The sequence below is a fragment of the Podarcis tiliguerta genome (genome assembly GCF_965153285.1).
Source record: "Podarcis tiliguerta genome assembly, chromosome: 9".
Lineage (NCBI taxonomy): Eukaryota > Metazoa > Chordata > Lepidosauria > Squamata > Lacertidae > Podarcis > Podarcis tiliguerta.
In genome coordinates, this window is record NC_139542.1 from 9,978,080 (window position 1) to 9,991,899 (window position 13,820).

Consider the following 13,820-nt stretch of genomic DNA (forward strand, 5'->3'; position numbering starts at 1 on the left):
ATAAATAACAGGATATAGAGCATAGAGATGGGGGCAAAACATAAAAAAAGGAATTCAAGTTATACTTTTTACTGTATTAGCTTATTAATACTGTACAGTATGAGGTTTTGTTTCTAAAATTATTGGGATGACGGGAGAAGCAAGAAAAAACTTCAAATATTGTCTTTTTACAGAAGTATCAAATGGTGAAGAAGAGGTAATAAATCTAAATCTAATAATAATACTTGTATCTCTCCTATTCCATTTTTTATTACTGCCACGTTGTTATTTAGTGTTGCAGGATTGTGAATTTTTCTATATTTTATTGTTTTGCCTGTTTGTAAACACTGCTTTGAGGTGTGTACATTTTTTCCCGTTCATTTTGGATTTGTGTTTCTTAAAATGTTTAATTTACTGCCTATGACTACTTTTGTTAGGTGACCATTTTGCATCCGCCCATGCTGCAGTTGTGTAACTTTTTTTCATGTTGTAAACCACCTTGAACATGGTTCGAATTGCAGAAAGGTGTCAGACACACGAAATCATGCATGCTGTGATTTATGTGGAAATTGTTCAGTTTGGATATTTTTAAAATATTTGATTTATTACCTATGAATACATTTGTTACGCTGCAGTTATATATTCTTTTAATGTTGTATTTATGTCATCATCCCCCCACCCTTGTAGTTATGTGTCTTTTTTCGTGCTATAAGCCACCTTAAACTGCTGGAAAGTGGCATACAAATAAAATAATCTATGCAGTAGTGGCTTTTTAAAAAAGCAGGAACTGGGCAAAACTGAGTTCTCTTACCTTTTAAAAATTAATTAATTGGGGGGGGGGGGAGGGAGTTTTGAACGGATGTACACCCAATGCCTGAGCCAAAAACCCACCTATATAAATAAAGTTGTGGCCATTTCTAACCCAGATGATGGTTTGCTTGTGTTTTATCTTACATTATCTTGTGTCACATCTTACATTTAGCCAATGCCAGGAGGTGTGTTGTGTGTGGCACTTTCATAAACAAACTTGGTGGCGAGTTCCCCCACCTTTCCCCCCAGAAAAAAAAGAACTTCATACTATACCTTTTTAAAATGTGGCTCTTTTTTGGGGGGGGGAGGGTGTTATTGGGTTATTGTTCTTATTTCGATTTTATATGTTGTGATCTTTTCATGTGAACCGCCTTGAAACCTCCGGGAATAGGGCGGTATATAAATCAATAAGGGAAGCCTTTTCATGCGTCATGTTTTATTATGTTGTGGGCGGTGGGGGTACAAATAAAATAAAACAATTCAAGTAAATAAATAAATAAATGGTGCGTGGCTTGAAGTGAAATGGAAGAAAAGTCTCCTCAGGAGTAGAGCACCGGCTGGAAAATCTGGCCATTCATCTTTTATAATTTAGTTGAGATTCTCGCCTTGCAGGGGGTTGGACTAGATGACCCTCGGGATCCCTTCCAAGTCTATGCTTCTACGAAAAATATTCACTACCATTTAAAAAGCCCTGTTACATTATCTCAGTGATTTCGGAAAACGGGAGCCGGTTTTCCCGCTCAGCGCTTCCCCTTTCTCAAATCCAGAGGTGTATAAATTTTGTGAAATAGAGTAAATGAATAAACAGCGGCATATTATAGAGCATAGAGATGGGGGCAAAACATTCAAATCAAAATAAATCAAGTTATTATACTTTTTACAGTGTTAGCCGTAAAGCCCCGCTGCGTTTCTCTCAGGAGGGAGTGCCAGCGAGTGCACGCGCGGAACGAACGGCTACCTCGGAGCTGGAGCCGAAGCTTAATCCGGAGTGACTCCGCTTCGCCGCTGCTCCACTTGAAACGAGGAGGAGGAGGAGGAGAATGAGGGGAACGAGCAGGTGCGGCGGCGGCGGGCGGCGGCTCCACCCCGAAGGCCCGTCCTGGGCCTCGGCAGGCTCCTCCCTGGGCCGGGCTCCGGGCTCCTCTCCGGGCCCATATAAGGCTCCCGCCGCGGGAGGGAGAGCCCTCCAGCCCTCGCTCGGGCCTGCCGTGCCTCGCCTCACGTCTCCCCGGCGACTCTCCCCGCTCTCCGGCCATGGCTGCGGCGGGCGAGGAGGGCGGCGGCGACGTCCCGACGACGCCTCTGCGCCCCGCGCCTCACCCGCTCGGCGGCGACGGCGGAGAGCCCGTGGCCGGTCTGTGGCCGGCCTTGCTGGTGGCGCTGGTGGCGGCGCTCCTCGCCTGGCTGTGGTACGGCCGCGGAGACGGCAAGGGGAAGGAGGAGGAGGCCCGGGGGTCCCCTCAGCGCGGAAACCGAGGTACGGGCGCCTGGTTCCCTCCCTCCTTGAGGGGAACTCCATAATAATAATAATAATACTGACAATGACAGTAAATTTTATTCTTTCTACCCCGCCCCTCTGACTGCGTTGCTATAAGCTGGTTCCCCAACTTTTCCTGGCTCCCCTCCTAACTTCTTCCTTTCCTGCCTCGTTTCGTCCCTCAGGGCAGTGGCGTAGCGTGGGTTGTCAGCACCCGGGGCAAGGCAAGTAATTTGCACCCCCTAACCCGTGGATTTGCGCCCCCTAACCCTAACCCCCAGATGTTGCGGCCGGCCCCCCCCTGCACCCCCCACGCTACGCCACTGCCTCAGGGGGTCTTTTTGGGTTTCTCCTCGCTGCCCCATGTCTTGGAGGGGTGTGAAACCCCCCCCCCCGGGTTTTCTCTCTTCTCCCCGCAAGGGATTGCGTGCATCATGCGCTTTCCACGCCGGCCCCGTTTTCCTTTCTTCACGTGTCTCCGGTGGACTTGAGAAGGGCGCGCGAGTTGGGTTAGAAAAACACACACACCCCAAATTAAATCTGCCCTCCGTGCATTGGAGAGCTTCTAGATCAACCTACTCCTTTGGCTATAATCTTTCTCTCTCCCCCCCCCCACCCAATCCACTCCCGCAAAGTATGTGTTGTGGGGAGGGTGGGTGAGATAAAGGGGGTTCAACCCCTCCACTTTGGTTTTTATTTTTTAATTTATTCATTCAATTTGTATATTGCAAATTTATACCTGCACCCCGGTATATAACACATGCAACTATGTAAGGGATGTTCGGCAGGGCAGGGGAACAGAAAGGCTGTGGACTCTCTTTCCTCCGAGGTTTCAAAGCAGAGGTTGGATGGTCCTCTGTCATGTATGATCTGGTTGAGATTCCTGCAGGGGGTTGGACTAGATGATCCTTAGGGTCTCTTCCAGCTCTTCAATTCTGTGATTCTACACTCCTTGGAGAAGCCTCCCCCCCTCCACAAACCATCCTGCCGTCCTCCAGATGTTTTAGGCTACAGCACCCATTATCCCAGTGCAAAAGTGGCGCCTGCTTGGGGAAGCCTGCCTTTCAGGGCTGTTGTGCACTGCATGCAAATTCAGGAGATGCCACTTCTACCCAGGATGGAGTGGTGGGCAGTAATTATTCCTGATTTTCCTCCCATAACATGCCTTATGGTTCCTGATCTGAAGTCATGAGGGAATACGGAGCGCCTGCTTCCTTTAATTGCTTGAGGCCCTTATCTGAAAATCCTGTTCCATGTTTTGCCTTTCCTTGCCTCCTGCTGCTGCAATGTGTGCAGGAAGTAGAGAGTCTTTTAGCTGGCGCTTGGTCCTGAGTGAGTCTGACCCACTGTCTCAGACTTGGTGACCTGTGTGCAGAGTGTTCCCCTCAACTCCTCCCCCTGGAGGAAATGGACCCCTCACTCTTTTCAGCTCTCCTGAGCTCAGAGAAACATAGGAAGGTGCCTTATACTGAGCCTAAACCATTAACCCATCTAACTTGGCACTGTCAACACTGATTGCCTAGGATTTCAGACGGGGGACATGTTCAGCCCCACCTTGAGGTGGCAAGGGTACCTTCTTAGGGCAAAGCAGGTGCTGTACCACTGAGCCACAGCCTTTCATACGTGAGCTACTGCAAAAACCAACTCTGATCTCCTGCTGCTGCTTATGCATTTTGCTTGCTTGCTGATTTTAATGTATTTTTAATCTTTTGTTGGAAGCCGCCCAGAGTGGCTGGGGAAACCCAGCCAGATGGGCGGGGTACAAATAATAAATTATTATTATTATTATTATTATTGCACTGAACATTTACACATGTGGAAGTGTTGTGGTTGCAAACAGGTTTCATTTTACCACGTTAAATGAAAACGGAAGTGAAAGTAATCATCTAATGGGAAAAGAAGTGATTCACGTTCGTGTATGAATCAGCTTTTAAAGCTGTTAATCTCCCTTCAACCTGCTCTCTATGCTTCTGTTTCTGCTTGTTCTCAGTAATAGGAAAGAAGGAGATACGATCAGAGCACATAGCCTGAAGGAGTGAGCTGGAATCTCTTGGTTTCTTGCTAGCCTACTAAGCAACTTTTCAGCATGGCTTCAGCTGTTATGGAAAGGCAGGCAGGAGAATTATGTAGGCAGTTGTGACCTTTTGCATTGCTGCACTTCCATCAGGCAGAGCTCTTGTCTCTTAGTTCTGGCTGTCCCGTGAGAATCCTCTCCTATGAACTTGGGCTGCGCACTAGCCTGATGGACACTTATGGGCAACGCTAATGTAAATCAAGCCATCGGCTATTTTTAGTTCCCGTGTGGGAATAGCATGTTTGTCATTAAGCATATTCACGTCAGAGCAGAACAAGAATCTTGTAAAACCTAGCAGAGTCCAAAACAATAAAATGCAAGGTTATGGCTGGGGAACCATTTGCTGACCATGAGCTTAAAAATAAACTTCCGTGAGAAAAAAAAGAAAGGCAAATGAGTGTCAGTATATTACTGTTTAAGGAAAAATAATGATGGCTTCATGCCATTTTCATTTGAGTTGATACTGCTGTGTCCAGCTTCTGTCCAACTAGGACAGAAAAAAAGGGGTGGGATTTAGTGATACATTTGTAGGGAGCCAAATCTCGGCAAAATTCTTTCATTGGGCCATTTCTGTCATTGCGTGGCCAAGCCATTTTCTGCCATGACTATAGTTGCTCATCTGCCAACTGGCTTCAAGTACAATCTGGCATCTAGCAGCAGATAGTTGGATGTGGTCCAGTATGTGGTGCGTTAGAGCCCTTCCCCAGGGTTGGTTGTCTCTGCCAGTTTTCTTGCTTATATATTTTTAGTTTTGTATAGTGTTTCACTTGCAAAGCTTCAGCCAGATCAGGGTAATGGTTGTGGCTTGCTCACTCAAGTGCAGTTAAATTTGCTTTATCCTTGTAGCTTGGGGAAAAAACCTTTCAGCACTTCCGTAAGTGCAATGAAAGCATTTTTTTAAAAAAACTTGCGCACACACTTACAAGGATTCCACAGACAGGTGTGGCTGAAGGTGCTGCCGTTGGGAAAGACAGGAAGAACTTGATAAGGATGATCTCACATGGTGGTGGAAGGTGGGAATTAGTAGAAATCTGATGTTCACCAGTTGCTCCTGGGGACAAAAATAATGTTGGTGTGCTAGTGTTGGATTGCAGGGGAGAGCACAATTTGTGAGGGGTTAAATTACTTTTGAGTGGAACTCAGCAAAATTCTACTCCGAGTAAACCTACTGAAATCTGGGACTGGTGTTGGTAGAAATAGCAAATATCATCCTATATAAAGAAGCCCAACTTGCTACAGTACATGAACTGAGACACAGACAGGGACTTAGAAATTGTGTTCTTCCTAGCTAACTAACATTTTTTTCTGTTTAGAATCCCTTCAGAGAAGCTATGAGCCTGCCATACCTGAAACAAAGCCAATCAATGTGTCCAGCCCCCAGGAGCCAGTGGGGAACCAGCTGGGTCCTCCAGGAGAGCACAGTTCCCCCGATGTTCCTGGAGAGTTTACTGAAAGAGAGCAACCGGCCGAGGAGCCTACGACCCCCTTAATGAACTACAAGGAATATCTCAGGAACGAAGCATTCGGTTACCCCACGACAGCACCTCAACAGAGCCCAGAAGCTGAAGTTCATGAGGCGAGTACTTCAGCAGAAGCAGGTGCCCCTAGTGACAAGCATGAGGAGAGATTCACGGAACAGAGGTGCCACCACTCTGTGGACCACGAGGAATGGGAAATCGTCCCTGAGCATTCGGCGTGGGGAGAGGCCACGAGAAAGAGCAGCGTGGACGACGCAAGCAGCAAGGACCCAGAGCAAGCCAAGAGGGTTGCTGCCGTGTCTCCAATGCCTCAGACTGTCCATGTGACTTTTCGGGTACATTACATCACTCACTCGGAAGCCCAGCTGATTGCCGTCACAGGTGACCATGAGTGTCTAGGCCAGTGGCACCACTATGTACCACTCAGGTGTGACAAGGATGGGTTCTGGTCGGACTCTGTCGTCTTACCTGTTGATACCAGAGTTGAGTGGAAGTTCATAGTGGTGGAGAATGGGAAAGTCAGGCGGTGGGAAGAATGTGACAATCGAACCCTGATGACTGAACATGAGGATCGAGTGGCCCATAAGTGGTGGGGATTTCACTGAATCTGGCCTAGCACAGGGGTTCTGTTTTTATTCCATTTCACTATAGGGAGTTTTCCTGCTTTTGCCTACCTTAGTATATCTCTGTGCTGCATGTTTTGCCAGAATTGCCTTAGATTAAAGTGTCTCTGCTGCTAGCTTAGGCTTTTAAGATATGAAGAAAACTCTTCAAACTGAATCAGACCAAAGCCTTCCTAGTGACAGACATGTTAGAGCTGTCTAGCGGGTGGTGTTTCAAAACAGCTCCCTAAATAAAAAAGCTTTAATCCCTAAACTTGAGATTGTACTGTGTGAGGAGATAGGAGCATTGAGTGTGGACACTGGACTGACAGAGCAGGAGAAGGTGCAGCTAAACTACACTGTAACTGTCTGTTAAAATGTTCTTAACTTATCATGACTGCAAAAGGAAACAATAAAGATTATTTTTAGACTGGCGACCGTCCTTTATATCTTGAGACCTATAGCAGAAGTTGTCTCTGCCTTCTAGTCAGTAGGAATTAAACAAAAGCTCCTTTGCCCTTCCCAGGTTGCCCTCATGATTCGACAGAAATCCTTCGTTGCCACTGTTCTCACAATGCACTTTTGTGAGAAACAGAGAAATGGCGATGGGCTGGTTCCTCCCATTTGAGATGCTCAGCACATGTTTGGGTGTTAACTGTCACAGAAGCATGTTGACCATAGTGAAGATCCTAGTTTCCCTGGCTTTTTCTCCTGATAGGATTTCAAAATTGCTGCTGCTTTGCACAGCAGGAATATCTGCGACTACATATCCATTGGATCTTTCCAATGGAAGGTAATGGTTTCTTTCTAACCAGTGGTGGGTCTTTGACAGGGGGCTGTTGAAAGACTTGAAGTGTAGCCCTCTCTCTCTTAAGAAGGAAACAATGAAGGGAGGTTGAACTGTTACTTGGTGTAGATCAACGATGGGGAACTGCTGGTCTGCAGGCCCTAATGAGGCTGTCCTGTTCGCCCTATGAGTCTCTTTTGGCCAACCATGCACACACCTACTATTAGATATGATGTCAAGTGTTAGGGCAGGTAAAGGTGGGGCTGGGCTGAAAGGGGGGTTGCAGCATGCAAAGCGTTGCTAGTCAGATGACAGCCCTTTCAGAGCACTGTGGCTTTGACCACATGGGTTGATTTCAGATTGAGTGGGCAAAGGAAAGCAGCTCAGCTGACATCATTGCAATGTTGAGCGACTGACGGGTGAGCAGCCCTGCCCATCTGTCAAACATGGCCCATGAGGTGTGGGAGAGAAGGATCCACTCAGCCCCTGGCCTAAAGTTACAGGTTGTTTTTTATGTTTCAGTGTTCGTTTCTGCACAAAATCTGATCCTTACCTCAATATTACATTGATGGACTTCAAATTAGGGATAGAAGAGTTCATTCAGTGCACTTTTTGCAGCAGACGCAATTCAGTGGGTCATAACTTGCTTGTGAATCAGAAAGAAACTCCCAATTGGCGTATGCAGTTACCTTGATTTTGCGGTGCAGTTTGTGTGCGCAAATGCATATAAAAATACATACAGTATTTTGCAGTTAAAATACAGAACACATATTCTATGGGAAAACTGTTATGGGGGGAGGAATGCATACATCTTAAAATGTAAACTTCATGCATTCTTTGAAAAAGATCTATACAAAGTAGGATTGAATGGGCCTATGATTGATTGAATGCCAGCAAGAGTGAAATGGGATGGACTTTGGCTTATCTGTCCATTCCTCTTTGGAATTAAGGCAGCTGAGATAAGAGGCAAAAAATGTTAATAGGGGGGTTTTTTTTACTCTCCAAATGGCTAGGTACTGGTATCAGGTAAGGCGAGCCCTCTTGTTTAGCTGCAAAGAAGTGAAGATGAAAGTTGCTCAATAAGATGCCTCTATACTTTTCCTGAAGAGCTCAAAATGAACCAGGGGATATTATTAGCATTGACCACAGACCATCTTAAAGTACAGTATTATACCGCAAATGCTTTTGGCACCACACTTAACTTGGCAAGTCTATCTGGGGAGGGAACCATGGGAATTTGCTTCGGGCTTCCACAAAAGCTTCTGCCATACTTAATGAACTCATTAATCTTTAAAGGTGCCTCAGAGCTGGTTGTTCTCTCCTCAAGGAATTGCAGAGAGGGTGCAAGAAAACAGCAACAAACATGCTCTGGCCAAATGGTAAACGTTGCAGTATCATTGGAAGGTCCTGGCCATGGTACCCAACTTTGAAGAAGTCCTAAAGTCAGTGGGATTACCATTAAGATGAGGTTTTGTGCCAAAGACGACAAAATGGTGTTCATGCAATTGTAGGTATGGCTTTTAATAATGTAATAGCAGTTGTGGGAAGGCAAGCTGATCATTGGGACCTTGGCATGGAACAGGTAAAGGTAAAGGGACCCCTGACCATTAGGTCCAGTCGCGGATGACTCTCGGGTTGCAGTGCTCATCTCGCATTATTGGCCGAGGGAGCGAGCGTACAGCTTCCAGGTCATGTGGCCAGCATGACTAAGCCACTTCTGGCGAGCAGGGACTGAGCAACGGGAGCTCACCCTGTCGTGGGGATTCGAACCACCGAGTTTCCCGTAGGTTTCTGCTTGGCCACCATGCAAACAAGATGCTGGCCTAACAGGCCTTTGACTTGATCCAGCACAACTCTTACGTTCTTAAACCTACTGTGGTCCTAGTCCTTTCACTCGGCACTTGCTGTGGTGGGTTTTCTGAATCCCTCTTCTAGTTCCTTTGCTCTCAGCATTCAATAGAAAAACATATAATACTCTTTGTCTTGTAATATAGTATAACCACCACCAGCTTTTAAGTACAGTATATCAAGACTTTAATACATACTTGAGCTGAAGCTTGCCAGCTCTTCAAATACTAAGACAGAAGGGGCTTCCTTGAATGCAAATATGTCTGCTGGTGTTCAGAGTTTTTTGGTTGACTGACACATTACAAAGGTTAAAGCAGTCTTAACAAGGGCTTTTAAGTTTTGCAAATGGGTTTAAAGGCATGTTGGAGGCCTGTCTGAGAGGATTATCTGCATTATTTAGCTGATTCAGATGTTCGCATCTGAAAGCCACTTACCCTTCACTAGAATAGCTCAGTGTCTGTTTCTGGGGAGTTTATTCTTGCATGGACAGGAGTTGGGCGCATAATCTCAATTTGCAAAGCTGTGTTTAGCAGATAGCTTCTGTGCTGCTGGTTCAAGTTGATAAAGGAAAATCCACCTGGAACCTGTTTCAGAGTCCAGAGATACTAAGCAGTACATCTCATTTCCCACAGCATACATGCATATTGGGTGGTCTGCAGGCTTATGCAGAGCTTGTCTGGGAGTCTGGGTCAGCGGTGGAAAGGACTCCCTTGGGAGGTTGCGTATTCCTCCCTTGGAGGTTTTTAAGCAGAGGTTGGATGGCCATCTGTCATGGATGCTTTACAGTTGAGATTCCTGCATTTTAGGGGGTTGGAATAGATGACTCTTGGGGTCCCTTCCAACTCCACAATTCTATGATTCCACAGAGCCACAACAGGCAGCAGGGAGGTCAAAAGACCTGCACTACCACTTGAAAAAAAAAACTACTGCCTCACTACATGGTCATTCTTTAACCAGAAGGTTTGCAGTGTAACAGTGCTGCAGCAGAGTTCATGAGAGTTTGCTCTCAAAAACAGAGAACTGACCTTCCAGATAACTACATTTCGAAGCCAACTAAGTGGTACTTGCTGAGGGACGCGGGTGGCGCTGTGGGTTAAACCACAGAGCCTAGGACTTGCCGATCAGAAGGTCGGTGGTTCGAATCCTCGCAATGGGGTGAGCTCCCGTTGCTCGGTCCCTGCTCCTGCCAACCTAGCAGTTTGAAAGCACGTCAAAGTGCAAGTAGATAAATAGGTACTGCTCTGTCGGGAAGGTAAACGGCGTTTCCGTGCGCTGCTCTGTTTTGCCAGAAGCGGCTTAGTCATGCTGGCCGCATGACCTGGAAGCTGTACGCCGGCTCCCTCGGCCATTAAAGCGAGATGAGCGCCGCAAGACCAGAGTCGGCCATGACTGGACCTAATGGTCAGGGGTACCTTTAACTTTAAGTGGTACTTAAGCCTTTAGATCACCTTTTTTCAATTAAAATCAAGACCTGTCTGACCGTGCTAAATGGCGTATATGTAAGATGCCATGGTTTTGCAAATACGCCTCTTTTAGGACTCGTTTATTCCCATTACAGCTGAAGCTGTGGTGTTTATTATAACAGACAGATACAGGGAGGTGCATCTTGTGTAAGGCTGCAGCAGTCCAGCTCAAACCTGTTCTGAATCTGTACCCATCTGAACTTAGCTGGGGCTTCTGGCTAGCTGTTTAGGGAGACGGTGCTTAGAGCACATTAACATTGTCTTTTCTAGTACAACAATTAATTAATTAATTAATTAGATCTAGGGGCTGGGCATATAATAGCTTGTTTTTCTTATAATCTAGTACTAAACACTAGCTTGGTTTTCGGAAGGTCTTAACCTATTCTTAGACTCCAGAGTGGGAATATTCCAGTTTTCTAAAAAAGGTAACAGCCATGTTAAAACACACCTAGAAGACAGCAGGGAGAGTGTTCCGTACGCTATATATGTATCTCTGAATGTCTGGCATGCTTGGCATATTAGATTTATTTTTAAACTACCCAAGAACATCAACATGTGTGTTTGAGTAAATGGCAGGCTCTGATCAGTCTGAAGTAATGGGTAGCATGCAAGTCCGGGTCAGTATTTTCATTCTTCTTAGTTAACTCAGGATTATACCAACTGTAGGTTTCACTCCACTGACTTGGCAGTGGATTAGTAACTTTAAAATCACGCCTGTATTTGAATGCAACCCTTTGGAAATGGGTGCTGTTTACTTTGGCTGAGATGTATAAAGGGAATGAAAGAGGAATGTGCTGTGCAACCTTACAAAAGACCAAAGTCTACATAGGAACTGAACATAAACACATATACCGAGGGGGTGCGGTTTCATGGGGAAGGGAGAATTGATGGTGCTTCTGCCAGCCTGCAAGAGCAGTCATATGAAGGGTGGGTGGAGAGGCAGCCTTCTAAGCAGAACATAGAATACGGTTAGATGGCACCCGTTGGCACCTCCATTTGAGACAGGGCACCCCTTAATTCACTGCACAGCCAGCCACCTTGGCAGCAGAGAAAGGAAACTGTAGCTTGTGTTTGCATTGAGTAAGAGTTGCATGAATGTACAAAGTAACAAGATAAATTTCTCTGAGCACTGGCACAGATTTCCAACCAGCCTCTCCCTCTCCCAACTTTGACTGGAAAATGCCCTGTGTGTGTGTGTGTGCCCCCAGTTCATTCAGCACAATTGTGCTAAAAAGGAAATACATTGAATATCCTAGATATTCATTGAAATCATAGCGTTGTAGAGTTGGAAGGGATCACAAGGGTCATCTAGTCCAACCCCCTGCATTGCAGGAATCTTTTGCCCAATGTGAGGCTCGAACCTATGACCTTGAGATTAAAAGTCTTGTGTTCCACCAGCTGAGCTACCACGTTGGGTCTCATAAAACTCCTATTTAAATAATAAAGGATAAGGTGCAACTTAAGATGGTATGAACATTTAGGGAGTTGTTTGTAGCTGAGCACATCCATTTGGTGAATATGGCCACTGCCTTGTTTATGCCAACAAGAGACTGGCACTTTTGTTTGCCAAACCTGCTTTTTCTACACAGAGAGGCAGATTACAAAACTATGGCAACTTTTATTATTAAACAGTAACGGTAGGCTTTTAGCATTCCATTTAACAGAGCACAATCTACATACATCTGAGCGACTGAGAACCACACGACATTTCATTTGGACAGCTTCTTCTCCTTTTCCTTTGCCTTCTCGATCTTCTTTTCCTGGCATCGGATCATTGTAGACATTGCTGAAGGTAGCATTGAGGGAAGGAACATTAATACACAACAAAGGAGGGTAGAAAAAACACAAAACAACAACGCTCCTGTGCCCCTGCAGGTTGGCTCTTCGTGAAACCCAGGACCGTATTCAACAATGCGCACCAGTGGAAGGGATGAGGTTTGCAAAGAACCTTCTGCATTTACGATCAGAGGTTGTTTCTCTTGTCACAAGTACCATCCAACCAGCACTGGTAACAGCAGGGCGGTCCCCAGTGCATTGCAAAGGGATGAAGGTGCCTTTTACCAGCATTCTCCACTCCTGTTTTCTGCTTTGCCTGTGTCAAATGACCCCTCCAGGTAGAGATATTTCCTTGTACACTCAAACATACTGATGGCACGATATAAACATTATGTCAGCAAGGGGTGGTTTGAGCTATTGCCCCTCCTCTGCTGGGGTGGTGCCAGAGCAGGTGCAGGGATAGGGGGGAAAATGTCTGGGACCCTACTAAGCAGAATAAGCAGCCCCCCCATAATCTCCGTAGAAGGATTGGCCTACCATGCTTTTTGCTGTTTTTATTGTACGTCGCCTTGAGATTGATTGTACAGAAAGCGATTAATAAACTGGTGTTTTGAAATAAGTAATACACACTGCTAACTAAAGTGTGTGTGTGTCCCCACCCCCACGACTCTTAAGTCCAGAGTTTAAAATCACCTAACTGTACCTCTGTTTCCCTTCTTGACATGTCCACTCAAAAGTTTGCAGCAGCTGCACCAGGACTCTCAGAATTACTCCTCCCCAAAGTGATATAGTATACATATTTGCAATGGGCAGTAAAATAATTTGCAAAACAGTTAACTTGACAACTTTTTAGTAAGTGGTACTTCCTGTGTAGAAAGTCTTCTCTTTTTTGTTGGCAGCAACATGTAGGAAGACAAGTCTTATTCCAGGCAAATTACTGAATTGTCAAACAGGGTATGATTTCGTACCTTGGTTTTTCAACTGCAATGTTTCCACTAGGTTTTGCAGACTCTCCATCTTATTCTGTAATTTCCTGCAGGCATTTCCATTGGCTTCCCCTGCCTGAATAGCTGCAGACAAAATATTAAATCACAGTCAGAGATATAAATGGAGTGTTCATCTGAAAGCAGGCCCGCCATAGTGTTGAAGACCCTGGAAATGGGCCAGGTCACAATTTATTAGTGGTATCACATTAACACTGGCTGGTGGTGGTGGTCATGTTGATCTTCTGAAGATCAGCACATTTACACTTGAAATCCTAGTTGTTTAAGGGCCAAAACAGATGCAATGGGAATGCTGCTAACATTTCTGCCATGTTCACAAAACAGGAATGAAGCATGCTTTACACTTTTCATGAAAAGAAGTGTGCAGAGAAGGGAGATTGTACATGAAACGGGAGCCGGCTAAAACCCTGCAGATTCCAGGCCAAGTTCACCATCATCTGTGGGGAAACCCAGCTGGAACTGGCTTGACATGAAGCAACGTGAAGCAATTGCTTGGGGAAAGCACATTCCAGAAAGCTGGCC

At 45.7% G+C, this 13,820-nt stretch overlaps 2 protein-coding genes across 11 annotated transcripts in view; one reads left to right on the forward strand and one right to left on the reverse strand.

Moving 5' to 3' along the window:
* Positions 1-1,895: 1,895 nt before the first annotated feature.
* STBD1 (starch binding domain 1) lies at positions 1,896-6,854 on the forward strand. Its single transcript, XM_083398620.1, has 2 exons — positions 1,896-2,266; positions 5,654-6,854. Exons 1-2 carry the CDS (start codon positions 2,044-2,046, stop codon positions 6,421-6,423), a joined length of 993 nt encoding a protein of 330 aa, XP_083254746.1. The 5' UTR covers positions 1,896-2,043; the 3' UTR covers positions 6,424-6,854.
* A 5,262-nt stretch (positions 6,855-12,116) lies between these two features.
* The window catches only part of CCDC158 (coiled-coil domain containing 158), a 51,296-nt gene continuing 49,592 nt past the window's right edge, over positions 12,117-13,820 (reverse strand). For all 10 annotated transcript variants that reach the window (XM_083398173.1, XM_083398175.1, XM_083398176.1 and 7 more), the window contains 2 exons: positions 13,263-13,364; positions 12,117-12,304 (listed from right to left, as the gene is read on the reverse strand). In XM_083398173.1, the coding sequence (XP_083254299.1) occupies positions 12,228-12,304; positions 13,263-13,364 (179 nt within the window). In that variant the 3' untranslated portion in view covers positions 12,117-12,227. The remainder of the gene's footprint in view (positions 12,305-13,262; positions 13,365-13,820) is intronic.

What these genes read in the sequence shown, in the direction of transcription:
- STBD1 (XM_083398620.1), top strand. Translation starts at nt 2,044, where the DNA reads ATGGCTGCGGCGGGCGAGGAGGGCGGCGGCGACGTCCCGACGACGCCT. An exon ending in CCCTCAGCGCGGAAACCGAG is followed by an intron (nt 2,267 to 5,653) that starts GTACGGGCGCCT and finishes TTTTCTGTTTAG; the next exon opens with AATCCCTTCAGAGAAGCTAT.